This window comes from Culex quinquefasciatus, chromosome 2 (assembly GCF_015732765.1).
Source record: "Culex quinquefasciatus strain JHB chromosome 2, VPISU_Cqui_1.0_pri_paternal, whole genome shotgun sequence".
Taxonomy (NCBI): Eukaryota; Metazoa; Arthropoda; class Insecta; order Diptera; family Culicidae; genus Culex; species Culex quinquefasciatus.
Genome location: NC_051862.1, coordinates 13,291,589 through 13,318,513, shown reverse-complemented (window position 1 = coordinate 13,318,513; position 26,925 = coordinate 13,291,589). Strand labels below are relative to the sequence as shown.

Below are 26,925 nucleotides of genomic sequence, written 5' to 3'. Positions count from 1 at the left end.
TAATTTAAGAAAGATTTCAAAAATGAGTAATCGCCCGTTATCGGCGATAAAATGATCGCCGACAGAATTACCGACATAATAATAACGATAGATTATCGTTATCATTTTAACGATAACGATAACCATTATTGTTATCGTTAGACAATAATATTATCGACGATAATTCTATCGTTGAACAACCTTGGTGAAGATGTATTTCCTTGTCCTGATATAAAGTCTGATTAAGGTCTAGATTTGAATTTTCTAAAACAAACATGGCCGCCAAATGGCCGTTTGAAAATCATGCCTTTCAGAGCCTTAACCTTTTTGTATTTCTCAAACTAATTGTGTTTAGGTAGGTATGAGCTTTCGGAATTGGCAAAAAATACACAAACTTTTACTCATAAGTAATCGATCTGTTTTATTATTAATAGTAAAATCTCTCCAACTAGGTAAAAAGTGTAAGATATTAACTACAGTTTTTCATAAATCTTTAATTCTTCCAGGGTTTCGATCTCCTTCCAGCAGCTTTTTTTTTATAGATTTTTTTTTTTGTATTTTAACAGTTTCATTAAAAATATAAAAGAGAGAAAACTTAAAACTATCAAAAGAAATAGGCAGCAACAATGTAACCAAAATAAAACAAATCAAAAGTTAAATCTGAGTGCTTTGTTGTGCTGTTGACTGGTTTTTGTCTTTTGCTTTCTCTCTCAACAAAAACTAAGACATTGTATTTCGTTCGCAAAAAAGAATACCGCCGCGCTTCCGTTGCGTTGCGCGCACAGTTTTTTCTCTAAACAATAGTTTCCCTTTTCCGGTTGGTCGTTTTCGCAAAATTCTTCCACCGAGGTCTTTCTACGCTCTATAATGATTCCGGTTTTATTTGGTTTGGTTTGATTGTGTATGACGATCTATCGAAGTTGAATCAAAATTGACATCTTTTCTTTTTGTTAGTGATTCAGAGTTGAAAAGTGATTGCGGGTTCAAAGTTAAAGAGGATTTCTTTGGAATATTCGATCAATATTGTAAAGGTTCTTTGAAATATGTCTTTAAAAAATTTCTCCTATTTCTGCTGATTGTTTGGTTGGTTGTGTTCGTTTGTGTCTCACGATCTCTTTGGTTTGTCTCCCTATATCTCTACATTTGCTGGTGTTTTGCTTATGTTGTTACTGGAGGTTTAGCAATTAGCTACTGCCGCCACCGCCCAGTTCATCTTCGTACTGTTTCCTGAAGCAGTCACCGACCGGGAAGAAGTCCCAGCATCGCTGTTGGTACATGTTCCACACGTACGTCTCCTGGCCGGTGTACTCGGTGTCCGGTTTGTTGATTAAATGCATAAGGAAGAACATGTAATTCGCCAGGTTGTGCTCCTGGGCCACGTGCGTGTCGAACCCGTGGGGTACCTAAAAAAGGAGGCCAAGTTAGTTTCTTCGGTTTGGGCGGGCAAGTTCTGTCGTACAAACCTTATCAAAGTAGTCCTTTCCTATGCCGCAAATGAAGCAGTTGGACTCCATGTCCTCCTTGACCGACTCCAGCTGATCACGAAGCTCACCGAAAGCGTCAATGATCAAACCCTGGATGATGGCAAGCAGGATAACGATGACGAAGAAGAAGAACGAGATGTCGAACAGGATACGGTACACTTCGTACTCGTCACCGTCCGGATCGCCAATTTCGTCACCAATACCACCGCCTGCTCGGACACCCTTGTACAGATGGAACACGAAGCAGGTGCCCATGTCGTGACACTTGCGATCACCTTCCTCGCCGTCGTCGTCCTCCTGGATGTAGAACTTACGGAAGAAGTTGAACGCAATTACGGTGTAGATGTACACGATGATCGTGAGCAGCATCACCGTCAGCACCAGCTGCTTGCCGTTGTGCGTTACGGACTGCAAGATCGTACGCAGCGTCTTGAAACCGACGGCCACATCGAGCAAGTGAGCGGCAAAGAAGAAGTTGTTAAAGTTGCCCATAACCGAGAAGATAAAGTACCACAGCGAGTACAGGAACGCATTGTCCGTGATGGTAACGCCGGCCTTCCAGATCTGGTATCTCCAGTCGATGTTTGCAATAAAGTGGAAGAAGCCAACACCCTCGGTGCCTTCCTGTGCGGCAAATGCGTTTCTTTCCATGCCGAGCAAGTTCGAAATCGAGTCGAAGTCATACGTTTCACTGTACTTTGCGCGGACCTTCTTCTTGACAAACTTGTCCCAATAGTTGACGGGGAACGTTTTGGCCGAAATGACCAGCTTGTCCCAGTGGGATTTGATATCGTCGTCCTCGGGTTGCTCAGCAATGAACAGTCCGTCGAATTCCAGTCGTCGAGCAATTTCCTTTTCACGCTTGAAGATGGCCAGCGGAACCTTGAGGTGGTAGTACGCGATCAGCATGCAAAGCGAAACCAAGCTGTGCAGGCAGGCGGCAATACGCATCACGTGTTCCATGTAGAAGAAGTCCTCGTCCACTTCGACCTTCTCCAGCGGATCTTCGCCGTCCTCTTCACCTTCCCCGCTACCTCCTTCGCCGCTACCGCCTTCCAGTACGGCGTCAACCAGTCCAGAGCCCATTCCCGATGCCAGTCCCATCAAATCCTCGCCAGATCCCTCGGCAGCTTCCTCATCGTCGCCGAATGTCGTTACCTTGTAGAACAGCAGCATAAAGTTGATTCCGAACGCCAGCACAAGTGCCACGTACTTGAGGTTGTAGAAGTTTCTCGCCAGATAACTGACGGCCTTCTTCGAGTACTTGGAGAAGTCGATCTGGGTGACGGCAGCGGGTTCCTTCGGTTCGGCCGACGTCTTTTTCGACTCGGCCTCAATGCTAGCGAGCGTCGCTTCCTGTGCCTTTTGAGCTTCCGACCGTTCCTGGGCGGCCCGCTTGGCGGCTTCACCGCCCAACAGATCGACCAGTGTCATCGGAGATTCACCGGTACCGGCAGCTTCCGGTCCACCGTCCTCCGGGCTGCTTTCGCCGGTCTCTTCAACCGAAGACGATGGGCTCAGGGCGGGTGATTCGTGTGCTTGTATGCGATACTGTCCGTTTTCTTCCTTGCTGATGTCCAACCCGAAGGCTTGCACCGTACCCGGTGGCTCTTCCTGTGGCAGTGGTGGCAGTGCAGGCAACGCTTCCACCTCCTGCACCACCTCTTCCTCTTCGTGCGCCGGTCCTCGCATCAGCGACATCAGAACGTTGATCAAATACTTGATGACAAGCGACACGCCAAAGCCAGAGTAGTAGAATGCATAGAAAATCATCTTGAAAAAGCCGACGATGATTTCCGGGAATGATTTCGTCTGTAGTACTGCGATCTGGTGCTTGATGTTGGCGGGCGAGATCATGTACAATGAGTAGGACAGACCGTCCTTGACGGCCTGGATGGTCCGCTTGACGGGATCCTTTGCCGCGCGCTCCTCTTCCTCTTCACTGATGTACGTGAAGGCCGCCTCGCGCCGTACGTTTCCTCCGTCGTCGTCGCTGGCCATGAGCCCGGAAGCGTGAGTCATTTCAAAGATGGCGTCCTCGCAGAAGTTGACGAACGCCTCCAGCTTTTCCTTGTCGCCACCCTCCGTGACGATCGAGTAGAAGAAGGCACGCTTGGATTCCTTGATCTGCGGCTTCTCCCACTGTTCAATGTTCTCCTCCTTGATCTCGAAGTAGACACGCTCGATGCGCTTGGACGAACCCATGATCTCGATACGGCCCAGGAACGACTCAAAGTAGTTCAACACCGAGCCGGCAGTTTCCAGGAACCGAGCCAGGCGAGGTTCGTTGGGCATGTGCTCGGAAAGGTTGGTCAGCAGCACAGCCAAATTGAAGCCGATTTCCTTGGCTGGTTCGTGGAACCGATCGACGAAGCCGATGTAGTCGATCTTACCGTCGTGATTCGTCTCGCAACAAGCCAACAGGAAGTCAATTTCCTCCGGAGTGTAACTCTTCTGTTGTTCCATTTTATCGCGGAAGTCCTTGGGCATAATCCAGCCGTCGCCGTTGGGATCGATTTCCGTGAAGCTTGCGGTAGACGTAAGATCCTTCAGCTTCAAGAACATGTCAAAGTACTTGAGAATCAGCTCCACGTTGGAGGCCGACTCGACCAGAGTGTCAACCATCTGCTTACCGATGGTACCGTTGACGACGTTACCCTCAAGCATGGACAGCATCATGGTGATCATGTCCTTCTGGAGATTGAGCAGCTCCTTCAGGAGATCGACCTGGCTCGAGTGCTTCGACAGCTTGTCCTGCATGTGCGAAAACAGGAACAGGAAACCTCCGACGGCATCCCACAGACGGGAGTGCGCCAGTGCTTGCTGATTCTGCGTACACGGACCCTGGATGACCTCAGTAAGGGTGTTGAACACCTGACTGGCAACGCCGATAGCCTTGAAGAAGTTGGCCTTACCGGCCGGATCGATCAGCTCCTTGCTGGAGTAGTGCCAGTAAAAGTCCATGATGGATTCCTGCAGTCGCAGCAGGTAATCGACCGTGCAGATGACCACGTTCACGGTGGTCGTGTTACCGGCCTGAGTTCTCAGATAATTCTGCCAGTCCAAGTTGTGACCCTCGCAAGTCAGCTGGATAAAGCGGAACAGTGCGCAGGTAAACTCAGCATCGTGCATGTTCTTCTCACCGGCAGCTCCCTCGGCACCAACTCCCAACCCTTCGGCCTTGGTGTTACGCTCGAACGCGTCCAGATCCAGCACGCTACACGAGTTCATAAGACCGGCGATGGACGTGAAGAATCCAACGTCCTTCTTCTCCTTCAGATGGTTCAGCATGCCCATCTGGATGTCGATGTTGCCACCGCGCAGGATCGCGATACCCAGCTGCAGCGTACGCATCACCATATCCGACGGGATTCCCTTCGAGGCGGAGATGTGCAGCAGGACCATTTCGGCTACGCCACGGTTCGCTAGACGAGCCTGGTGGAAGAGCAGCTTCTGCTTCTCCATTTCTTGTTCCTGCAAGTGAAGGTCGGCGTAAGAATTGTGCAAGTGGAATTCGGCAAAAGTTGAAAGTGGAGAAGCTTAGAGAAGAGAAGTTTGTTTACCGGGCTTACCATGAGCTTGTCCATGCTCTGATCAGCGCGTGCGTGAGTGCATGGGTTAGTAGGGATGGATTTGGTTAGTTCGCAACACCTCGGGACGCCTTTTTGGACTACTTACGTGAATACTGGGACCGGCTTCCTCTTCGCCGCCACCCTCTTCCTCGTCACCACCTTCTTCTTCCTCTTCACCGCACGATCGGGCCACGATGCTCGCGTACGACATGTACAGCGGATCCTCCTGCAGGGCGCCACTTCGCTCGGTCATCGCTCCGCGGCAGAAGGTCGTAACCAGCTGCGTCAACGGGTCGGGCTTGCCCTCCTCCTCCTCTTCCTCCTTCTTCTTCTTTTCCGCATCCTCGAAGGTTTGCTGCAAGAAACGAGTTCCGGTTCATGACCCCCGCTGCAAATGTGGTTTACCCTTTTGCTATACTCACAGTAAGGTCCTCAATCATGACCTCCTGGCCAACGTTCTCGTCCTCGAGCCATTGTTCGGAGTAGGTCCGGGCGAAGATGTTACACGCTCGGTGTCTGCGCAATGGGATTCCCGTAGATGATGCAACGAAACGGAAAGATATGAGTTAGCTGGGGTTCGAACTAGTGCACTCCAAGTACAAACACGCAAATGGCAACATAAAAACAGGTCGAAAGCTTACAACTCAAGTGGGTTATAGAACGAAAACTACAAAACCGAACGGAAGGGGTCAGTCTGGGCAAGCACGGCCAGTCATACAATGGCTACCGAGGAGAAGTAGTCAGCGCAAAACCGTAGAAGAAGAAATAAAGAAAAACCAATTCGTCAGTAGTAAAGATGCAAAAGTCTAGAGTAGTAGAGAGAAAGAGAATAAAGTGGACAAGTCACCTGCTCATTTTATACATTGGTTTTGATTTTATGCATGCAACAGCCATTTTACGTCGTGCTTGTGATAAAGCTTGTTTCACATTAGCCTTTCTTGGTTTTGATCGGCATGCCTATATATAGTCGGTGGTATTCCAAGTTAGTAGATTAGAACGCGGTTAGTATCTCATCTTGAGCCAATAAGTATTTTATTTTTGGTTTGTTTTAAACGACTCTTACGAACTAAGAGAGAAAGAGAGAGAGAGTGAGAGGGGGAGAGAGGGTGTGTTTTGTGGAAGTAGGGAAAAGAGAGACAAAAAGAGGGCACGAAAAGAGAACTTCGTAGAGGGGGCGTGTCCTCTTGTGTAGGGGCGTGGTCTTGGGGGTCATTTTGGGATTAGTAGTTTATGAGCGGTGCGTCAACGGTTAGTAACAGTAGGGGTGAGGGGAAGAGACAGTGTTTTGTGTGTGTGTGTGTGTCAATTTTGGATTTCGCGCGCGTGCAGATATGAGTGCATACATTGTTTGTTTGTTTATGAGTTATAATTTAGAGCTTTTTTTTTACTTTGGACATTGACTTAGGCCGGAAAAGAAACTGCTAGTCGGAAGTGGTTGTATGGGGCGTGCTGCTGTTTGTTTTTTTCAATTCTTGCTAGTTTATTTCTCAAAAACATGACACATTGGTGCATTCTTAGCCTCAAAACATTCGCTTTATCTGCGCGGGTAAACATAAAATAAACAGAAAGTAATGCAAAAATAAAACAAGAAACAAAATTGCTTCCTCTAGGAACTTAAAAAAAAACGTGATGCTGGTTATGCGGAAAACCTTCTGGAGACGAAAGTTTCGTTTCAGACTGCGCCTTTGTTATTTTTCATTTGCTTTCAAATAATAAAAAGATTTACGGAACTAAGAAAAACTAAACCAATTAAACGCGACATTACTGAAACTCGATGCAAAACGGGTTACAATTCTTTCCAAAACTAACATGGTCCGAAACAGAGTTAGAAATGCTTTATGTGAATGGTTATATTGTTTCTAATTTAATACTAGTTGTAGCAGAAAATGGATTCCTTCTTCGCAATCGGTTATTTTTTTAGGTTAATGTTTATTAGCTAAGCTATCGATATTTTGATTTGTGTCCTTTTCACATCAAACATGTCCAACTCTTACAATTTTGATGTTTTTTTTTCAAAAAGTGTTTAGTTTCCATTTGTAATATATTTGAGCAAATTTGTTGATACATTCAAGCATCTTAAGTTGAACTAATCAAATCAAAACATCTGAAAAACATACACATGGGTTTTTTTCTAAATATTTTTGTTCGTATGTGAAATCTTCCACATATTTCATCTAAATTTAAAAATGTACATTATTTTAAATTCCATAAATTTTTGATTTATCTACAGTTTTTTTTAAAGGTCCTATAAGCTATTGCCTTTCATATGTTTATAGGACCTATTGAACCAACTCTAGATATATGTTTTTGGTTTCCAAAAGGTGTCTGTAGTTATTTTGAATTTTTTTGTACCCTGATGGATACTGAAAAGTACTATTCAGTACTGTTATTTTTGGAGATGAAAAGTTTGCCGTTTCGTCATTCGAGAATGACAGGAAAGAGGAGTAGACAATTGCATCTTGGAATCGCAAAAATAAAACCAAAAATTTAAATGATATCAATTTAGCTCGATATTTTTAATCGAAATTTGACCAAAAACAATTTATCCGTCAAACACTTTTGCTCGAAAGTCGGCATATTTAAAAAAAGTTTGTTAATATTGTTTTTATTTGTGATAAATTGTATTTAATTCTGTATCAGTTCTAACCATATCATACCAGAAATATTAAAATAAAAATATTTAGGGAATTTTGTAATCTAATCGAAAAAAAAAAATTGAAAATTTTGGAATCAGGAGTAACATTTCTGGAGTTTTTTTTTGAAAAGAAATTAAAAAAAAAAAAAAAACTCCAGAAGTCCAACATTTGTTCGGGTAAGACTTATGTTTTTTTTTTTTAAATCATAGCTCGGTAAAAAAATAATTTTAAAATCATTATTTAACAGCTACCACTTTGCCGAAGACACCAAATCGATCAGAAAATTCCTTCAAAAGATACAGATTTTCTTGTGTGCCCCGATTCACTCAGAAATTACGGTAGCATGTAAACAATGTAAAAGTACCGGAAAAGGTTTGCAATCATTACATTGTTTTGCTATGAATAACTCGTCGTTGACGTGCTATCTTATCGTACGTGCATTTTTGGTCAAATTGAGTTTAGAACGCCATTTTGTGCAGCTCTGAATGAATGAATGAAAGAAGTTTCAATCTTGTCGTGCTACCTTGACACAGCCTGAAAATTGATGTAAGTGCGACAACTGGCCAAAGAGATTTCAGGTCAGAACGCGTTTGACACACGTACAAGCCCGACTACCGTATAAATTTGTAACTACAACTCGGGACTCCGGCAACCATATTCAACCAAACGTTGGGACAATGCAAAGAATTCCCAGCCAAACAAAACGCGTTTGTCCTTTTTTTACATTGCATTTTTGTACATTCAAGGTCAAACATTAAAATGCGTTTTTCTCGAAACGTCAAAAAGCGACGTGCGACTAGATAGCACGACACCGTCGAACTGAGAGATTCATGAAAATATCGGTTCGAGATAATTCGCTGATTACTTGACTAAGCATGACGTTTTTTTAAGGAATGAGCAGATGCTTGTTATTGCTTAATTTTAGGAAGAAATATTTAAACATACTGTTAAAAACTTAAACGGCTAATTCAGAAATATGAAGAGTTGATAAACATTAGGGCGCAAGTGCGAAGAGGGAATTCCATTTGTGTGACTTTTTTACAAGTTTAAAATAAAGACAGATCGTACTGAAAGAAGAGCTTACTAAAGTTAAAGTTAGACGTGCAGTCAGAGCGTATTTTCTGGTGAAACTTTTGTTTTCAGAAATCTTGGTATAAGATTAAACCATTCTTTTGAAGAAGAAGAAAAACCTAGCGGTAGAAGTAGTAGTAGTAGTAGTAGTAGTAGTAGTAGTGTTACAGTAGTAATAGAAGAAGAAGTATTATTCGTTCAAGTAAAAGAAACTAAATTAAGGAAACTTTGCTCTACATTCCTATTAGTTTTTGGAAAATAACTTAGAAGACTGTTAAGAGATATGCCGGGATGTGTTTGTATCGGATTTCGTCGGTAGGAAGTGCGATGCAATGGGGGGATGGCTTCCGGGACAGGTTTGTTTGTTGGTTGGTTACGTGTCCGGTTAGTGGGGGAAGGGGATGGGACTTTTGGGAGGGGTACAACCTACATATGGCTCTCTCGTATATGGAGGGGGCGATGGGGGGCTCGATTGGCTGATTTTTGCATTTGCTTGGTTTCAGTACGTGTTAGTTTTGGAAAAGAAGTGTGAGAGAAACAAAACTTATCGATTTTGAATGCAATTAATGGTAACTCGAGAAGATTAAAGTTTCAAACAATCCTCGTCTTGGCATTACAACAACTATTACGGCAGTGAATAAAAAAACATAACTCACAAAAAGAAGAAAAACAAATAAAATTAAGATTTTTTTTTCGAACAACAAAATATAAACTATAAACCTTGGCAGTGAATGTAAGGAGACATGTCTGAAACAAGCAATAACCGCTCGTTTTCTCTGTATCGAGACACAACTTCTATAAACATTTTTACTTTGTTGTTGTGGATGGTCAATCTAGATATATAACCGGAAACAATAGTGTACTTTAGAAAATTGTGATCATGATGATTTTTTTAATCATTTATTTACTATCAAAAAGGGGGTTTCTGGGATGTTGATGCCGGTTCAACAAATTGACTACTTTGAAATGGAATGGTGCATGATCAGGTATTTCGTAAGAGTAAGTGAGACGTTCAACTCATAGGAAAGGGGCAAATTGGACCAATCGGAACACTTACCATGTGCAGTCCGTACAGGACCTTGGCCATGGCGACGATTCGCTCGACCGTTTCCTCGATCTTGTTGCCCGGCTTCTTGTCCGACTTTTCGATCGACTCCTGCACGACAATGTCCTCCTTCTTGCCCAGCTTTGAGTACAGATAGTGTTGCCAGGACATTTCGTCCGCCGGATCTAGCTTGTCGGGCAGCGTCAGCTGGGTGTGCGCAAACTCGATCACCTCGTACTCTTGCATTTTCTGGAGGAAAGAACGGAAATGTAAGAATCGGTCGTGTGGCAGGTTTTCCCCGAATCTTACCTTGAGGTAGCGATCCTTGCAGTGCTGAACCAGTTCCTGTTCCTTGCCGGCAAACAGGTTCAACCCGACCGGTAGCAGACGCTTGAGACAGGCCACCATCAAGCTGGACTGAATCTCCTTGTCCTTGTCGCGCTTCTTGTCTCGAGCACGCTTCTTCTTCTTCATCTTTCCTCCGGCTGCTGGCATGTCACCGGAAACGGCAGCTGTACGTCGGGTAGCCGTCGGCATGATCAGCGCCATGTTGTCGATTTCGTTCGCCGAGATAAAGTTCTGCTCCTCCTTCAGGAAGTACTGACTCTTGGACCACACGTTGAAGATCTCCGCCACGTAGTTGTACAGCTCTTCCGCTTCGGCGATGTTGTCCTTCAGCCAGTGGTTCCTCTGCAGGTCGACGTACTTGATCAGCAGCGGGTAGAACGAGTAGATGTCACGAACCAGCAGCTGCCAGTCCTCCTGGATCTGGGCCTCAATCTGGGACGTGTCGTCGGTGGAAGACTTGAGGAAGCCTCGCAAGCTCTCCTCCTTGTGGAACATGCTGTCGACGCGCTTCTTGACACGTTCGGCCAGCGGCAGGAAGACGTCCTTCAGCAGCTCCTCGCTGCTGTTGATGATGATCTGCTGGGTGAAGCTAGCGATACGCGTCATCCATGGTGCGTTCTCGTTGGCGATGTTCTTCTTGATCATCTTGAGCACATTCTTCAGCAAAAGATTCATATGATCGGCAGTGACCATTGTGACGTGATTGCCAGACTGTGGGCTCACATTGTCCGGGCCCTGGTTCCACCAGAACGGTAGATACGAGCAAAGCAGTGGCAAAATCACGTCAATGATATGTTGCGCTTCGTGATACGTCTTCTCCGACTCGACAAAGTGATCCACTTCGGCCAGGATCGTCTCCAGCGTCGGCATCGAGCTCTCCATCTTGGTCATGATGTCCTGGGCTTCAAGCGAAGTGTCGGCAATGCGATTCAGCAGCGAGAACGGATTGTGCTTGTTGGCAAACGGTTCCAGGAAGGCCACCGGGAAGACGGAGCTGAATGCTCCCAGGCACGAACCCAGTGCAGGCTTGTGACGCTCGATCTCGGTCTTGAGATACTTACGATCACGCGTCAAGTTGGCGTCCGTACCAAGGGTGTACAAAGACGACAAAATCTTGTATGACGCTACTTGGATTTCGTCCAGCAGCAGATCCGTACCGTAGTCACACGCGGCCAAGTGATCGAACAGCGATGTCAATATCGGCAAGATGACCTGATTGACGTACGCCAACGAGGTTGACGTCTTTAGATGCGTTCCACGCAGTCGATCGTACTTGCCCTCCTGCAGATTGAAGATCGTCTGTCCCAAATCATCAGCGGTGTTGTTGAAGAACGTCAACATCGAAGTACGGATAAACTCTGGACAGTTCTTCACCAGTGATTTGGCATCGATGCTCTTGACCAGCACCTGCAGGCAACGTACGGTGATGCGAACATCAGCGCCGAACGCCGCCATGCGATATCTCAACAAGCTGGCCAACTTACAGAACAACGCCGCTACCATCTCCTTCTCCTTGAGGGACGCCGCACCAACGTTGTTGGTAGCCGTTGCGATCGCGATAAAGTAGTTACGGTTGGACGAGAAGTACTTCTCAATCAACGGAAGCACCACCTTCGAGAAGAACTTGATGTCTCGCGAGCAGGTCTTGAACGACGTTCGCCGGCTGAAAGTCGACGATGGCTTCAGCAGCTTCATGTTGATGGTGGCACGATCAATGTACGAGATCAACTTCTCCAACAGCGAGTAAGCGAAACGGGCTTCGATCGCAGCTGCGGTCATTCCCGGTTCTTCCGTCATTCCGCGGGATGGTCTGAAATAAAATAAAACATAGCCGAATCAGTCCCGCAACCCCCAAACCCATCAAGCTCCAGTGGTATACAGACTTGTGTAGCTTCAGTCCCTGGTACTGCAGGTACTTCAGGAACTCCTGCGAGCGCTCGCGATCCTTGCGTTTCTCCTTGTCGGTCAGCAGGTCGTACGGCACGAGCTGGGCGTGGATCGCGCCGCCGCACTGGTGCAGCTCGTCGAACTTCTTCTGGGCCCAGATGTCGTGCGAGTTCTCCGCTAGTCGTTCGGCCATGTTTTGCATTTCCCTGCTTAGCGTCAGGTTGGTCATGTCGACCGGATGCGGGTTGTAGTTGAACGGCGATCCCGTATCTCCCTGCAATTCCTTTGGGCGTTAATCATCGTCGGTGGTGGAGGTGTTGTGTGGTACAAACGAGTGCGTCGTTCCGGGTACACGTCGTGAGTGTGGTGGTGGATCAGAGATGTATAATTTGGGGTACCAATTGGATGTGCCGAGTCGTTCCAAACAGGTTGTTTTGGGAGCGTTAGAAATTTTGGTAAATTTTGATAGAAATTTCAATTTGGAGGTTAGTTTTGTGATACATTTGGTTAGCTTTACGTGATGGTCTTATACTCACAAGATTTGGCTTGGACTGTCTGCGCATCGAACCACGATTCGACAGCGGAACGTCACCCTCCGAGTGTTCAACGCGCCAGTTGAGTGCCAGCAAGGCCTTCAAGCTTTCGCGGACTGGATCCTTGTAGCGTTCCTTTTCCTAAAATAGATATGTTATTTGATACGACAGTTCAACCTAACTTGATTCGTCAACCCTTACATAATCACTCAGCGTGTTGTACGGCTTGAGCCGGGGATGGGTCTTGTTGGCATCGGACCACGACTCTCCGTAGCTCCAACCGTTCTCCAATTTCTTGCTTGCCCAAGCGTCGTGGTAGTGTTCGCTGAACTTTTGAACGATCTGGTTCAGATCGTTGGTCAGCTGCACCATGTTGGTGTCGATCGGCTGTGGATTGTAGTGCGGCTGGTCCGGGCTGCTCGTACACTTACCGTACAGATCGTCGTCGGAGTTCTTGGACAAGCTGTAGTCCGGCGGCAGAGCGCAACCGATAGCAATCAGGCAAGGCAAAGCTTTGCCAAACAGCTCCGGATCATAATCCATGTTGCTCAGAGAGTCGAAGATGTTCGAAAACAGCAACATCGTGAGACGCTTCTCCTCGTCGGAGGATGCTCCGAACTGGGAAGCCTGGCCACTGCCAGTCGTTCCGTAGTATTTGGCACAGCGGTCGTAGTGCAGCGTCAGCAGTCTCAGAGCCACCGTAGTGTACTCGGACAGCTTGGAAACGTCGACGGTCAGCTTACGCAGCAGTTTTAGCAACATAGCTGGATGCATGGCAGAGGTCAGCGCAACCAGGAAGTCGGACACAGCTTCACGTTGACCCTTGGTTAGCATACGGTTCTTTGACATACGGTAGACCGTGTGCAGCGTTGCGTCCAGCAAGCTGGCGTAGTTTTCAGCTTCGTTGTAGAACTTGCTATGCTTGATGAGTAGTGGCAAGATCGAGTTGCCGATGTAGCGGTTCATGGACAAGGCCATGTCACTCTCTGAACCATCGCTACGGTCCAACATGGTGGCAGCACGCAGATCAGGCAGGAATGAATCTTCCAGCAGACGGAAGAACAACTCCTGTACCTCAATTCCGTACACGCGTTCTAGGAACAGCACCACGCTCTGTTTGTGTCCGGGAACTAAACCAGACGGCATGTCCGACTTGGGACGTTCTTCTCCAGCGGCCGGATTGGTTAGGGTAAACTTCAAACTAAGCACACCCTGCAGATCTTCCAGCGGCACCAACGAGCGCAGAATGGCGCGAGCTCGCAGCGATTCGTTCTTGCCCAGTTCAATGACGGCAGCATCCGGTGCGCAACGACCCAACAGGTCCACCAGCGTACAGTAGAAGCTGAGGATGGCAGCTCCGGTGTCAATGTAGTCCTCGTCATCGTCCCCTTCCGGAAGCGGATGTGTGAAGTTCAGCCCAGCAATCATCGTTCCTTCTGCCTCATCCTGCATCTTTCTACGCTCGGAAATCTTCTCGGACATCTTGTTGGCATCGATTATGGCCTTCAACAGACCTTCACCCTCGCCGCGTAGAGCGGGACCCAGACACTCTGGACGACGGATCAACAGACGGATGACCAAGTTGGCGTTCTCCTCGACGCTCTCGCCATTAACCCACACGCAGAAGCGTAAGAAATCAAGATAGCGCTCACCTTCCACCGGATCCCATCCCAGATCGGGATAGCCGCGCTCGATGAGCTCAGAGTTGCTCTGGAGACCACAACGAGACAGATAGATGGCAATCTTCTCCAGGTAGTGCTCACGCAGTGCCAACGCCAGTTCCGTGTTCTCCATCAAACTGGAATAGGCCACGTCCAGCGGGGTCGACCCTCGCAGACTTGGACGGGACAGCAAAATGTTGGAGTTTTCCAGCAGGAAGTCAAAGTGATCAAACATGGCACGCTGGTTCTGACGACCAGTTCTACAGAAATAACACAGGAAACGACAGCAAGCCACCACCATCTGATGGGAGGTGTCTTTTTCTTTCGGTGCAGCCTCTTCTCCTTCGGTGGACTGCACCGGAGCGTCGCTTTGTGCTTGAGCACGACGGCCCAGGGTGTTCATCATGACGGCCATAACGTTCTCGTGCACACGCAGAATACGGATCAAATCCGGATGCTGGAAGAAGGTTGCGTTGTTTACGAGCTTCCACAGCCGCTTGCGCATCAACTCCTCCTCCTCTTGGCTCATCTGTACCGGCAGCAGGGCACGGATTTGACTTAAACCAACCCACATGTTGGCCACATCCGCCGTTGTCTTGGAGTTGATAACGTAGGTCTTGCTCAAAGCGTTGATCAACTCGCCGATTGTGTCATACTGGCGCACCAGCAAGCTGAACATCTCTCGAACCAGCTTGGGATTTTCGATCTGGGACTCTTCAGCCCACTGGACCAGCTGCTTGATCAGCACTTTGCGGAACACTTCCTCTGGGGTCTTCTTCTCGACCTCTTCTGGTTCTTTGGGATCTTCTTCCAGCTCCTTTACGGTGTTGATAAAGTTGTACAGCTTCTTCAGCGCACCCGGTCTGGTGTCTTCGGCAGCATCGGTGGATTCTTCCTCTGGTTCCTGCAGCGCATTCAGCGATACCTTACCCATAAGCTTATCGTGGAACTCGATCAAACGGTCGCGCAGATCAAGGCCACAGGAGCAGTTTTCCAAGTCTTCACCTTCCAGGTTCTTGAAGCACAGAATTGCGTTCATTTGCTCGCGCGGTGGACAGCGGAACTCACGGGTCTTCTTGGCCGCGACGGCACTCGGCAGATCCGACATCTTGATCTCGATGTATCTGCGCAACTGATCCGACTGCAGATCGCAAACGTAGTCGTAGGAAAACGCGATGATACTCTCGGTTCTGTGTCTCAGCTGGACGTCGTACAGATGGTGCAGCAGGTAGCACATCTGCAGTTTGGCACCCTCGGCCATCTTCATGGTAAGCAAACCCTTGCGATGCTCATCCTTACCTTCCTTCTCGAACGCCGGATCCCACGTTTCTGGATCGATCAAAATCAGAATCTTCTCCACGTCCTCGTTGGTGATCACACCGACCAGCAGCAGTCTGTCGGTCAGCTTGATCAGCGGGCTAGAATTACGGCAAGATCGTGTTAGTTTTTAGATTGAGTTGGCGTTGAGTCCGTGTGGTACTCACAGGAACATGTTTTCGTTGGATCCACCAATCGGATCGCGATTGTGAACTTGGTTAATCTCGACGGCCTCTTTCAAGGCGGTCATCACAAACTCTCTCACCACTTCGAGAGGGAATCTTGGCGAATAAAGCGAATCAATTGCCGGTATCGGTTCACTGGAAGAATCTGGTGCTACTAAGGCTGGCATATTCGATTGTGGGGGATTGGGTGATCTGGAGAGGAGAGAATGGCATGCAACAATGTAGAGAGAAGGGGGGCTGGGGTAAACTTAAGAGAAAATAAACAATAAACAAAGTGATTCCACCGTAGGGACCAGGAGCGTCTATGGAAGCTCAAGTGTGCAACTACAGTGATACGGGAGTTAGTAAGTACTACGGGTTAGGAATTGCGTGTGCGCGCTACGATGAATAGCTGTGCCAGTAGGGTACAACTATCCACACACTTCACTCGAGGGTTAGTATCGATTGGGTTAGGATTGATCACATTTTACTCGTGACAGGGTCGGGAAATACTTACGCGATCTCGGTCATGTTCATTTGGGGTTTTACGGAAAGGGTTTGCAGTGAGCGGAGCGAGTGACACATTTCCGGATCAGTGTACAGCTCTTTTAGTTCCGGTCCCAGTGGGATAATGAACTCGTTCTTGCAGACCTCCCTGAGTAAGGGGAAATGCCATTAGTATGTGGACCTGCAGGATTGTTGGAGCGCGAACTTACATTGTAGTAGCGTGAGATTCCAGATGGAGGGCAATCAGCAGATCGTAGAAGCCTAGACGCAGCGGTCCGCTCATGTATTCGGATTGGATAGCGTAAAGCAGCTGCTTCTGATCGACATGGGCACACAAAGCGTGAGCTGCACGGTAGTTGGACTGGTAGCACAGTGCCGAGTACAGCGTCAATGTGTGCGCATGGAACGATAACAGTCGATCCATTTCGATGAGTTCCAGGATGTCGATGCAGCGATCCTCTTCAGGGATGTGCAGCGCAAGCATCGAGACTGGATCCTCGCAAAGCATTGACCAACCGCGTATGTCGGACAGCTTGAGGGCGTGCACTTGCAGGGCGGTGTTCGGTACACGAGCCCACTGGTGCGGTTTCAAGCACTGGATCTTCAACCTCGGTGGGAACTGGGGATTGATATGTTTGTCACCGGTCGGGAGGACCGCCGCCGACAAGGGCAGAGTCGTTGGCGTGCGGCCAAGTTCGATCTGTAGGATTTCCTTGCTAGTGGCCTCGACGAAGATGGCCGGGAACAGCTTGGTCTCGGATTCCATCAGGAACACGTGCGAAGTTTCCTTACCCTCACAGGTAAAGCGAATCGTGCCGGTGGCGGTATCGACGAAGCATCCAATGAACATTCCCTGGGAAGCTCCCTTGCCGGAAGCGTCCTGGGAAACTTCGTTGAACAGCTCGTCGGCACGGACCATGTAGCACGACTGGCGGTTGATACTGCGAAAATGGATGCTGTAGTATATCCAGCTTCAATCAACGTGATGAGTAATACTTACACTTCCACGGTCCTGTCGTTTTCGTCCTCGACGAAGATAGACGCATGTCGCACCTTGTCCTGGTTAAAGTTCGTGCTGTGCACGTGGTACTGCGTCGTCACCCAACCGACGAACACGTGGGTCGGATCCTGACCGGGGAAGATTCGCACTCCGTAGAAGTACTCGTTAATCAGCTTAAGACACTCGGCATCGTACACTTCGTTTCCGAACGATTCCACCGGTGAACCTGCTCCCATGGTACCCTTACGCTCCGGAGACATCGGTTGCTGACCGCGCAGATCGGCCGTAGAGGTACGCATCGTAGCGTTACGAGCAACGGCCCGCTGCTGCACGGCTCCCTTGCGGGGTTCCGGTTCCGGCGTACGCCGTTCCTTGATCTTGTCCTTGCTCTGATCGCGCTTCTTGCCAAACAGCCGGAACGGACTGCGGCCTCGCTTCTTACGGTCGTCTCCCTCCAGCTCGTTGTCGGAGTATGCGTTCTCGCCGTCCGACATGTGCTCGCCGTTGATTTCGATTCCCGGTGGGCTGAGTCCTTCTCCACGGCGGGTCACCCGCGACGGACGCTGCGGTCCGTTGCGCATTCCCTCGTCCGCTTCGGCAGCATCGTCCGAGTAGTTACGCTGCAGTCCCTTCAGATCGTTCATCGTGAAGCCACTCTTCATGATGTGGTCAAAGTGGGCCGACGTCTGGTGCTCGGCGGCTTCGGCCATCAACCGGTGCTGCCGGATACGGATCTCCTCCCAGCGGCGCATCTTTTCGTGTTCACTGCAAGAAGATTGATTAGCTTGAACTACCGGAAAAAACATCACCTCTCAAAGTCTTACTCGATAAACGTCGCGGCGCAGGTAACCGGAAGCGACAGTCGCAGAAACTCCCAGTTGGCCTTCTCCATCGTTTCGAAGGTGTTGTGCGAGATCTTCAGACACGGCGGCGTATCGGCACCACCCGGAATGCGGTTCACATCGATCTTGCAGTCCGGGATGTCCTCGGTGTTCTCGAAGATGGGCTGGTCCTTGGTGTACCAGTGCGTGACGGCACGCTTCATGTTTCTGCAAGATGCAAAAAGGCAAATGTAGGCACTCTACTAGGAACTTCTGACCTTCGAGTGACTTACACGCAGAACGGTTCGTAACCCTCTTGCAAACCGCAAGTGGTGAACCACTTGAGCGAGTCAACGTCCTGGCCGTACACGACGCGAGCTTTCTGGCCAATCTATAAAAAAAACAACCGTTGAAAATCCGTCAAGATGTTTCAAGAACCTCTCCAAAACGTACTCCGATAGTGCAGGCCGGCACGAAACCGACGCCTTCCGGTGCGGTCACATCGGCAAAGGTGGTTTCACCACCGAGGGCGTCCATCAGCAGTTCACCGTTGAGTGAAAAACCTAGTTGGAAGGAGAGTGACAATCTTGTAATATCTCGGTAGGTTTTCGAGGGAAAAGGGCAAACAAGAGATTGAACACAAAGCGATCTATTTCTGGCGAAAATATTTAGTAACTTTTCGGCTGAAGGGGGCTTCGCTTCGGCACGGCGTTGAAGCGGCCTCTTTCATGCCAAGTTAAGCGACAAAAGCAATGTTAGTTGTTTGCGAAAAGTGCTACTCAGTGTTATGTATTTACACTTTGGATTAATCATACTTTTTAGGTTAGAATGCTGATCAACTACAAGTGCGAATGATGCGATTGTTGGCGATCGTTTTCGATTTCGAATGGGATGGTGATGTGGGCAAATTTCTATCAACGCAAGACATGCAAATCAATCGGTTTACTCTTTCAAAACATTCTCTTCTACTTTTCTCGTTATTTTTGGTTAGAATATTCTGTGGGATGCTATATTTGCTGGACTGCTGGAAGTATTTATATATAAAGATATAGTGCAGGCTGAGTTTCTAGTCAAAAACCAATCGCAAATATCAAATAAAAAAAAGGAAAGCCCAAACGAAACTAGTCTTCGGTATCAAGAAAAAGCGCTGGCCAATCAGTACGATTTTGTAAGAACAATCGGCACTACTCTGTTCTGTCTGTTGGTTTGTACTGTACTAAGTCTGTTACTGGGAGTATGTTAAATTTTGCTGAAGAAAAACTGTAAATATGTTTCAAAAGCGCGTCTTATTGCTAGTAGTTGAAGTTGTAGTATTTAAAGGAAAAATGCATAGTTTAGGCGGTTGCGGTTGCTGCGGTTGTTCACAAAAGTATCGTTTGCTAGATTTTGGTTGTTCTAAGATTTGAAGAGAGCTCTTACTGATCGTATGATCCACTAAGTCAAGAAATACACCAACGATATCGCCAGGTACCCACTGTTTGCCGAATGATTCCGTTGCACCTCCAGACACTTTTTCTTCCTATAAATTTTTGAGGATTTTTTTTTAGTTCAGAGGATTTTGAAACACGGATTAGCCAATCGTAGTAAAGTGGATGTGTGTGTGTGAATAAGTATGTACGTGCAGTGGGTTGTACGTGTGTGTGTGTGTAGTAGTAGGTATGTATTGGTGTACAGAATGAGAGAGAAAGAGAGAGAGAGAAGAAAAGAAAAGAGAACAGTGTTAAGTTGTACGAGACGCATAGAGTATGATGGGTTCCGAAATACAACAAATAACGAGTAAGAAGATGACCACGACGAATCTTTGACCCCACCCATCGCTGAAGGGACACGTCCGTAAGCCTACTCCGTTAAGTCGACAACAGGCACCGGATGGGGATGAGAACCAGAGTTACGACTTGAGCAATGACTACGAAAGGCAATACAGATCGGATATGAACGCTTACGAGAATGAACGAGCAACAAGGTCAACAAATAGGTAGTACTAGGGCTGAAAGTTTGGGAATCTGAGGTGGTTGTGCTTACTCATGCTCTTCTCGTGGACGTTTATGAAGCAACCGATGATGTCTCCGACCTGGTAGCGCTTACCGAAATCTTCGACCGTGTGCAGGTGCAGCTTACGTGACTACTCGGGGAAGGGCACAGAGCGTACGAGCGCGCGTCAGTTGTGTGAGTTCAAGGGGGGTGGTTGGAGGGCGTCGTACCATCCGGGATGTACAAACTTACATTTGAGATTTAATCTAGTTCATTGCGTGGAGGTTTGGGTTCTACTCGTGTCGTGAGAATGGATTTTTGTACTCTGGGGACCGAACTGATATTGTGGAAGTTGGTGGTGGTGTGCACGACAGAAGAGTAATGGGAAGAGTTGTCTGGGATGATTGCGCAGGGGATGGTCCCCAACGCTCATACTTACATTGTAGCCGTCGAAAGCCCACGAAGAATCGTCACTGCCAAGCATGGTGCCCGGGTTGCAGTCCGCGCGGGCCCAACCGACCTGCAATACAACAGATTGTTTACATTTGCGAACCCTAACGTAACCTCACTCCAACAAACCCTCATCGGTCCGGCGGTCAGCACTTCAAACTCAAAGTACCACTTGCCGGAGGTGACGGCGTAGTTCTTCTCCGCACGGTACGTCCGGAACGCGGCAAACTTCATGCGGAACGCTTCGGCAGCCAGAGCTTCGTTGGCCTCGCCGGTCGGTGGGTCCAGGTTGTAACCGTAGATCAGCAGCGTGCGGACCGTCTCCGAGGCGGTGTCCCGGTTAGCCTTCTTGATCGCTTCGTCGACCTTGCCGTACGGGACCAGATGGGGGCTGCGACGGTTCTCGCCGTCTTCGTTCAGACCGTAGGTCCAGCCCTGTTGGATGCGCTCCTTGGCCCACAGGTTGTGCGTGTTTTCCGCGAGCTGGTCGATCAGCTCCTCCATCTTGGGGTTCAGCACAGCAGCGCTCAGATCGAGCGGAGCAGGCTTGTATCCGTTGCCTTGCATGTACGGATCGTTGGGCAAGCGGATGGGACGAATTCTTGCCGGTGGTTTGTCGACCGAGATGTAGTATCCCAAAGCGAGGATCGTTTTGAGCGTTTGGACAGCCAGTTGGCAATCGTATCGCTTTTCAGCAGCTGGCAGCTTCTCGAAGGACGTCAAGCACGGATGGACTCTGTACATGTCGTCACGACGTTCTCCCCAGGTCCAACCGGCTTCGATTTTGTTCAAAGCCCACATCTCGTGGATGTTCTCCGCTAGCTTATCCTTGATCGTTTCTACGGAAGCTGGTAGTGTTACGGTGGAAGTGTCGGTTGGTTTTGGAACGAACGCGGAGTCATCCTCCACCATCCACGGTCCGGCGAGGACGTTCTTGTTCAAATTTCCAAAGTAGAAGCACGGGTCCAGGCTAAGGTTTTGGTGGGGCATAAGGCACTGCACCAATGGAGAGAATCCTGGTGGTGGGTTGAACTTGAGACGACCGTGATCGCCTCCAAACAGGAACCGACAACTCAGCTTGGACGAGCAGCTCATCACTGGGAAGAACATGCCGTACAGGTTGAAATCGGTAAAGCATCCGTGCACGGGTTCACCGTTGAACGTGAACCGGATCACCGGAACGCTCAAATCCAGTGTACAACCGATGACGTCGCCCTTTTTGATGTACGGTTCTGTAATGTCGGCATTGACCACGCGAGTCTTCTTGCCGGCAGACCAAAAGTGAACACCATCAAAACCGTACGAGTACAGATCGTCACCAACACCGTTTCCACCCCACCGTTCGCCACCTCCGGGGTACGGAACGTAGCCGGTATTGTTGGCCCAACCAATTCTTAGATGTGGCATCATGTGCGTAGTCTGCTCGATATGATCCATGGTGACTTCAAAGTACCACTTCTGATACACTGCCGATCCCTCGACGCGTCCAACAAAAATGTTCGGCCGGATGCTGGCAACGTGATCCACCAAGCTCGTCTGCAGCAGCAGGTTCTTACCCGGTAGCAAAAAGTCACAAATGTTGTTCTGCGAAGATCGCACCGCGACTCCGTTACCGACGCACAGCGAGCAAAGGACGTCCAGAACCTTCGGGTCACGGCCATGCTTCTCGAGCAGCGAGATGATGACCTTGATGTGTTCGTCTCGCATCATGTTCAGCGCTTCCGGAGAATCGATCAGCACGCAGTGGAGTACATCCAACATGCCGGAACCCTCGCTGGAAGCCTGCGATCCCAGACGGGAAAACAGCCAGTTCAGCCGGTTCGAGTTGGCAAACTGGGCACAATTGGTGTGATTGCCCTTGATGATGGCGGCGAGCAGCTGGTACAGATAGCCGGAGATCATTTCCCAGCTCTGGCCGGACTCGTCACTCGCCAAGAACGACGCCAGGAAGCCCTGGGACGAAATGACGTTGATCTTGTCGATGGCCTCCAGGATCAGGTTCAGCACGCCTTCCTCCTGGAACAGATCCTGACGGTTACGCAGGGCACGCAGTCGGTTCTGTCGCTCCTCGTGTTCCATGTCGTCTTCCGGCTGGGCAAAGTAGTTGATCAGATCCTCCAAGCACATCACCATCTCGCCCAGATTGACCGTCTGCAGGAAGATCGAGTGGCGACGGTTCTCCTGGAGCGTTTCGAGACCCCCGATGAACTTGGTGAACAGATGGCTACACTTGCGGATGACCCGCGCCGTACGGGATTCTTCCTCCTGCGAGCGGGAAAAGTCCAACCCGTCGTCCATCTTACCCTCCTCGTGCAGCATGGCCTGTTTCTCCTCGACCTTGCCGACGCCCTTCTTCTTGGTTTCGTAGCTCTTGTAGCTGACCCACAGTGCGGTTTCGTAGTGCTGCATGATGACGGTCGAGTCACCATACTTGATGATCGGAGCACCGATAATCTCCAGATCCTTATCCTCGAGGATCACCTTCTGGTCGTCCTTCTCCGAACGCAGCACGAACGCGGTCTGCGTCGTGGTGGCCTGATCCCGGGTCATCAGGATCAGCTCGTTGTTCTCGTTGACGCCCAGGTAGCGACCCGTGGTCAGATGTCGGATCCTCATCGGGTGGGACCAGTTGATGAAGCCACCGGCCCACTTGGTACGGGCCAGCTCCAGTCGCCACAGCGATCGAGCCTGCGACATCACCGAACCACCCTCGTATACCACAATGCTGGGAGAAAAGTAGGTAATATCAGGTTAGACGTCGTTCCCATCACAATACCCAGGACTACTCACTTCTGCCCGGGCTCTTCGCCCCATGTACTCGGTATCGTTAGACATTCGTCACCGCCGTGGAAGAACCGCAGCACGTCGCCGCCAAACACGTAACCGACGTACTTCATGCGCGAGATGCCGGTTCCGTACGGCTGCACGCTCCAGTGGGTGACGTGGAAGCTCGCGTTGACCACGGACAGGTCGTTCTCCTTGGTGGTATGCTGCGGGTTGCATAAAAGTCTAGTTAGATCTTGCCTTTTCCCACATCCATTTCCCAACTCACCAGATAACGCTCGGTCGCGACCGAGACCAGGATCAGGTCGTCACCGACGCGAACCTTCTCACCCTCGGAACGCTGCTTGCTCGCCGGATGGACCGTCCACCAGCACGCCTCACCCTGGCTGTGCTCCTGCAGACCTACGTCGAACGACAGCTTGTCGTTGGAGGACGAGGTGGAAAGGCACGCTAGGTACTGTGGGAAGAAATGAGTCCGGGGTTTAGTTCGATTGAACGGCAAAGTTCGAAAGTCATTCAACACCTTCCCTACATTGCTGGGACTCGGTCGAAGCGGACTGTGGAAAACCAATTAAAAAGTGTTGCATTCTTTTAATTCAGCACGAGTACCCCTTCCATCCACGAAACAATTGCATCAGCAATTCAGGATATCTCATTAAAAGGGTCCTTCATCCTTTGCTTTCGTGCGATAACTACATATAGTGTGAGGTAGAAGAGGCAAAGAACGAAACAGCTCTTGAAGGACAGTAGATTCGCGCCACCGCTCAATAATTGACCCAGAAAAGGTCGGGCTCCCAGGGATGACGGTGGTTGGGTTTTGGGACAAAAATACTGCGGTTAAGGTTACACAAGGACAAGGACATTTTTTGTTGCGGTTCTTTTTCTTTGATTCGATAACATTTGAGACTAGAAATCAAATCAAAAATGATAATTTTATTGAAGTTTGTAAATGAGAAATCTGGTTACAAATCTACCGGAAATTTCAAGCAACCGCAAATCAAAGCTCCCGAATCAATATTCAATCGACCTCCTACAAGAACCAGCACGTCCGCTTGTTTTCTTTTATGCCTAAGATCAAACGACCAGAGGGCACCCTCCCACAAGCAAACAATCAACCGGTCCAAAGTGTTTTGTGCGATAATCTGATTTCCTTCCAACTTCATTTCCCTCCGGCGGCCAACGAAAGCGAAAACCCAACCGCACGTTCTTCCATAACTTTCCACTTTCAGCCAACCTGGCACGTGCACAGTCTATGAAGAAGAAATAAAAAAAAATATGAGACTAAAGCAAACAAGCGGAAAAACGGTTGAAAAATATTTCCCGGACGTGGGCGGTGGACGCCCATCGCGGGAAAAATGCTTATTTATGGACGAGCGTGCGTAAATGCACCACCACCGCAAAGTAGAATATCTCGTTGAATCACCGTCCAAACGGATTTCAAGCTGTTCTCCGTTGGCCACTTGCCAGCAGCTACCGGCCACGCTACAGTGACGCTACTTGTTTCTGATGTTGTGTGTATCTTCGCATGATAGTTACATATCGTTATTACATAAACTAAACAGTGGCCCTCGGATTGCGTGACTTGCGGTGCTTAACACGAAGGTGTGTACTCCGTGTCCACGTGGTCCTGGTCCAACGATTGCATGCAACCCGAAAGGATACTGCTATCTGCCATCTTCGGGGCTACTTGTTTGATTGACTGTCAGCGGGCGATAAAACCGCCCTCCGCGTCGTTGATTAACTGGCCCCTCCAGAGACCCCGTCTAATTGCTCTCTTTGCGCGAACTTCTCCCCAAATAACACACGTGCAACGTGGGGAGAGACCATGAATAATGCAACTATCATTAGTTGCTCTTTGATTGCCTTCTTTTCCTTTTGGAAGCTATGAATGTGCTCGTCGCTGGTGAGTTCACATTCACAAGTCAGAATGGCCGAGCGGTCTAAGGCGCCAGATTTAAGCTCTGGTTCCCGAAGGGGAGCGTGGGTTCGAACCCCACTTCTGACAGTGTTTTTTTTGGCATTTTTTTTGCTGGCGATTTTTCTGGTGTTTGATTGTTTTTAATGGTAGGTTTCATTAAACTTCACCATATGTTGCTAGATATTGGTAAACATTCTTTTACTAGTTTTTAAGACTAAATTTGGCCGTGTTTCAAATTAATATTTTTCGAAATAAGTATGCAGTCATTTTAGTCATTTAGATTAGATTAGATTATATTAGAAAATAATTATGCAGTAGGGTGACATGAAAAATTTACAATATATAAGAAAATACTTTTTACTAAAAAAAATACTTAAAAATCTGGATCAACTCGGATCGTTTTGCACCCTTCGACAAAGTTGCAGGAAATTAAATTTCCTAGAAGAATTTCACACTTGGTCAATTTTGGGCGAGACCCGCGCCACCTGGCAGAAAAATACTGAAACGATGTTTTTCTGCATACATTTTTGCGATTTTCTCCATATAATGATAAAAATCAACATAACCGATTTGGCTCAAAATTTTCACAGGTAGGTTATTTTTGCCTAATGAATCGAATCAGAGGGTATCCTTGATGTTGTTTTTTTTTATTGTCACCCTAGTATGCAATCATTATGTTTTATCCCAGATTATGGTTTATGGATTATGGTGACACACTTTGTGGAGTGATTGGAGATTGAAGAATAGTCCTGGATGTCTACGCTCCATACCAATAGATTTTTTTTGTATCGTCCAACTTGTGAGGAAAGGGAAGAGTCTTAAATTCCAAAAATGTGACCACGTAGTTTATGGGTGGCCCCTAAATGCAAACAAAAATGCTAAAAAAACTTGTTTGGAACTTATTATAAAACGGGAAAATAAAAAAAAAACCTTGAAGTGTGTTCTACGGCCAAATATCGAAGAATACGTCATGATTTCGAAAGAGTAGCCTACTACTAGTGTCCAATTAGTAAAAAGGGCAAGATGCTTTTTCAAGTTTTTTGTTTTGCCATCTAAAAAAAAGTTTTTGCTCAGAGAGTATTTTGGGTCGGGCCTGGAGTCGATTTAGGCTCGATCTTACTACAGTCCAGACTCGATAATCCGAAGTTTCGAATATCCGAAGTTCGATTATCCGAAGGTTTGTACAAGACTTCAAATAATCGAATCACGAACATAAAAAAAATCGTATTTTTTTATTTTCTTACTTTTAACATCAAATTTGAGTTCTGCGACCTCGGCAAAAAATATTTTTTTAATAAGCCTAAAAAAAATACAAAATTATGTTTAAATTTTGAAATTGTCTGTATGTTTTAGGGGAAAAGTACCCGCAACTTTTGAGGCATAGAGAAAAACGAAAAAAAATTTTGCCGCAGTGTTATATTTTTTGAAAAAATATAAATCTTATAAATATTTTTTTTCCTTAAATAGGAACTTTAACCAGCTTGCAGAGCGAAATTTCGAACAAAGGTTTCATTTTTTGAGTACTCTACTCTGGAGTGCATACAGTTTCAAACACCTGTCAGACGTATTTAACTGAGCTAACACAGAAAAAAAAATCAATTCTTGTAATCGTGAATTAAGAATTTATTCATGAGTATGGTGCATTTGCACTATAAACGTGAAAATATTCTTTCGTGGTTCTCGCATTCGTGAATTTAATTCACCATTTTGAGAATTGATTTTTTTCCGTGTATGATGAATTCAACATGGCCGTTTATATGCTGATTGATGAATTCTG

At 47.7% G+C, this 26,925-nt stretch overlaps 1 protein-coding gene and 1 non-coding gene across 26 annotated transcripts in view; one reads left to right on the top strand and one right to left on the bottom strand.

Annotated features, from left to right (window-relative positions):
* Positions 1-374: 374 nt before the first annotated feature.
* LOC6032343 (ryanodine receptor) overlaps positions 375-26,925 on the bottom strand; it is a 60,306-nt gene continuing 33,755 nt past the window's right edge. For 4 of the 25 annotated variants that reach the window (XM_038252383.1, XM_038252388.1, XM_038252385.1 and 1 more), the window contains 21 exons: positions 23,499-23,687; positions 23,237-23,436; positions 20,576-23,171; positions 20,436-20,516; positions 19,445-19,544; positions 18,479-18,588; positions 18,319-18,416; positions 18,029-18,253; positions 17,205-17,969; positions 16,414-17,145; positions 16,215-16,352; positions 15,701-15,910; positions 12,757-15,634; positions 12,559-12,696; positions 12,019-12,305; positions 9,800-11,945; positions 9,463-9,575; positions 5,458-5,551; positions 5,142-5,390; positions 1,443-4,937; positions 375-1,382 (listed from right to left, as the gene is read on the bottom strand). In XM_038252383.1, the coding sequence (XP_038108311.1) occupies positions 1,164-1,382; positions 1,443-4,937; positions 5,142-5,390; positions 5,458-5,551; positions 9,463-9,575; positions 9,800-11,945; positions 12,019-12,305; positions 12,559-12,696; positions 12,757-15,634; positions 15,701-15,910; positions 16,215-16,352; positions 16,414-17,145; positions 17,205-17,969; positions 18,029-18,253; positions 18,319-18,416; positions 18,479-18,588; positions 19,445-19,544; positions 20,436-20,516; positions 20,576-23,171; positions 23,237-23,436; positions 23,499-23,687 (15,063 nt within the window). In that variant the 3' untranslated portion in view covers positions 375-1,163. Of the gene's footprint in view, positions 1,383-1,442; positions 4,938-5,026; positions 5,054-5,141; positions 5,391-5,457; positions 5,552-5,882; positions 5,993-9,462; positions 9,576-9,799; positions 11,946-12,018; positions 12,306-12,558; positions 12,697-12,756; positions 15,635-15,700; positions 15,911-16,214; positions 16,353-16,413; positions 17,146-17,204; positions 17,970-18,028; positions 18,254-18,318; positions 18,417-18,478; positions 18,589-19,444; positions 19,545-20,047; positions 20,148-20,435; positions 20,517-20,575; positions 23,172-23,236; positions 23,437-23,498; positions 23,688-26,925 lie in introns of all 25 variants that reach the window. The other 21 variants (XM_038252391.1, XM_038252396.1, XM_038252393.1 and 18 more) reach the window with 15 other exon arrangements.
* Trnal-uaa lies at positions 25,152-25,235 on the top strand. Its single transcript has one exon. It is a non-coding gene; the product is annotated as a tRNA-Leu (tRNA).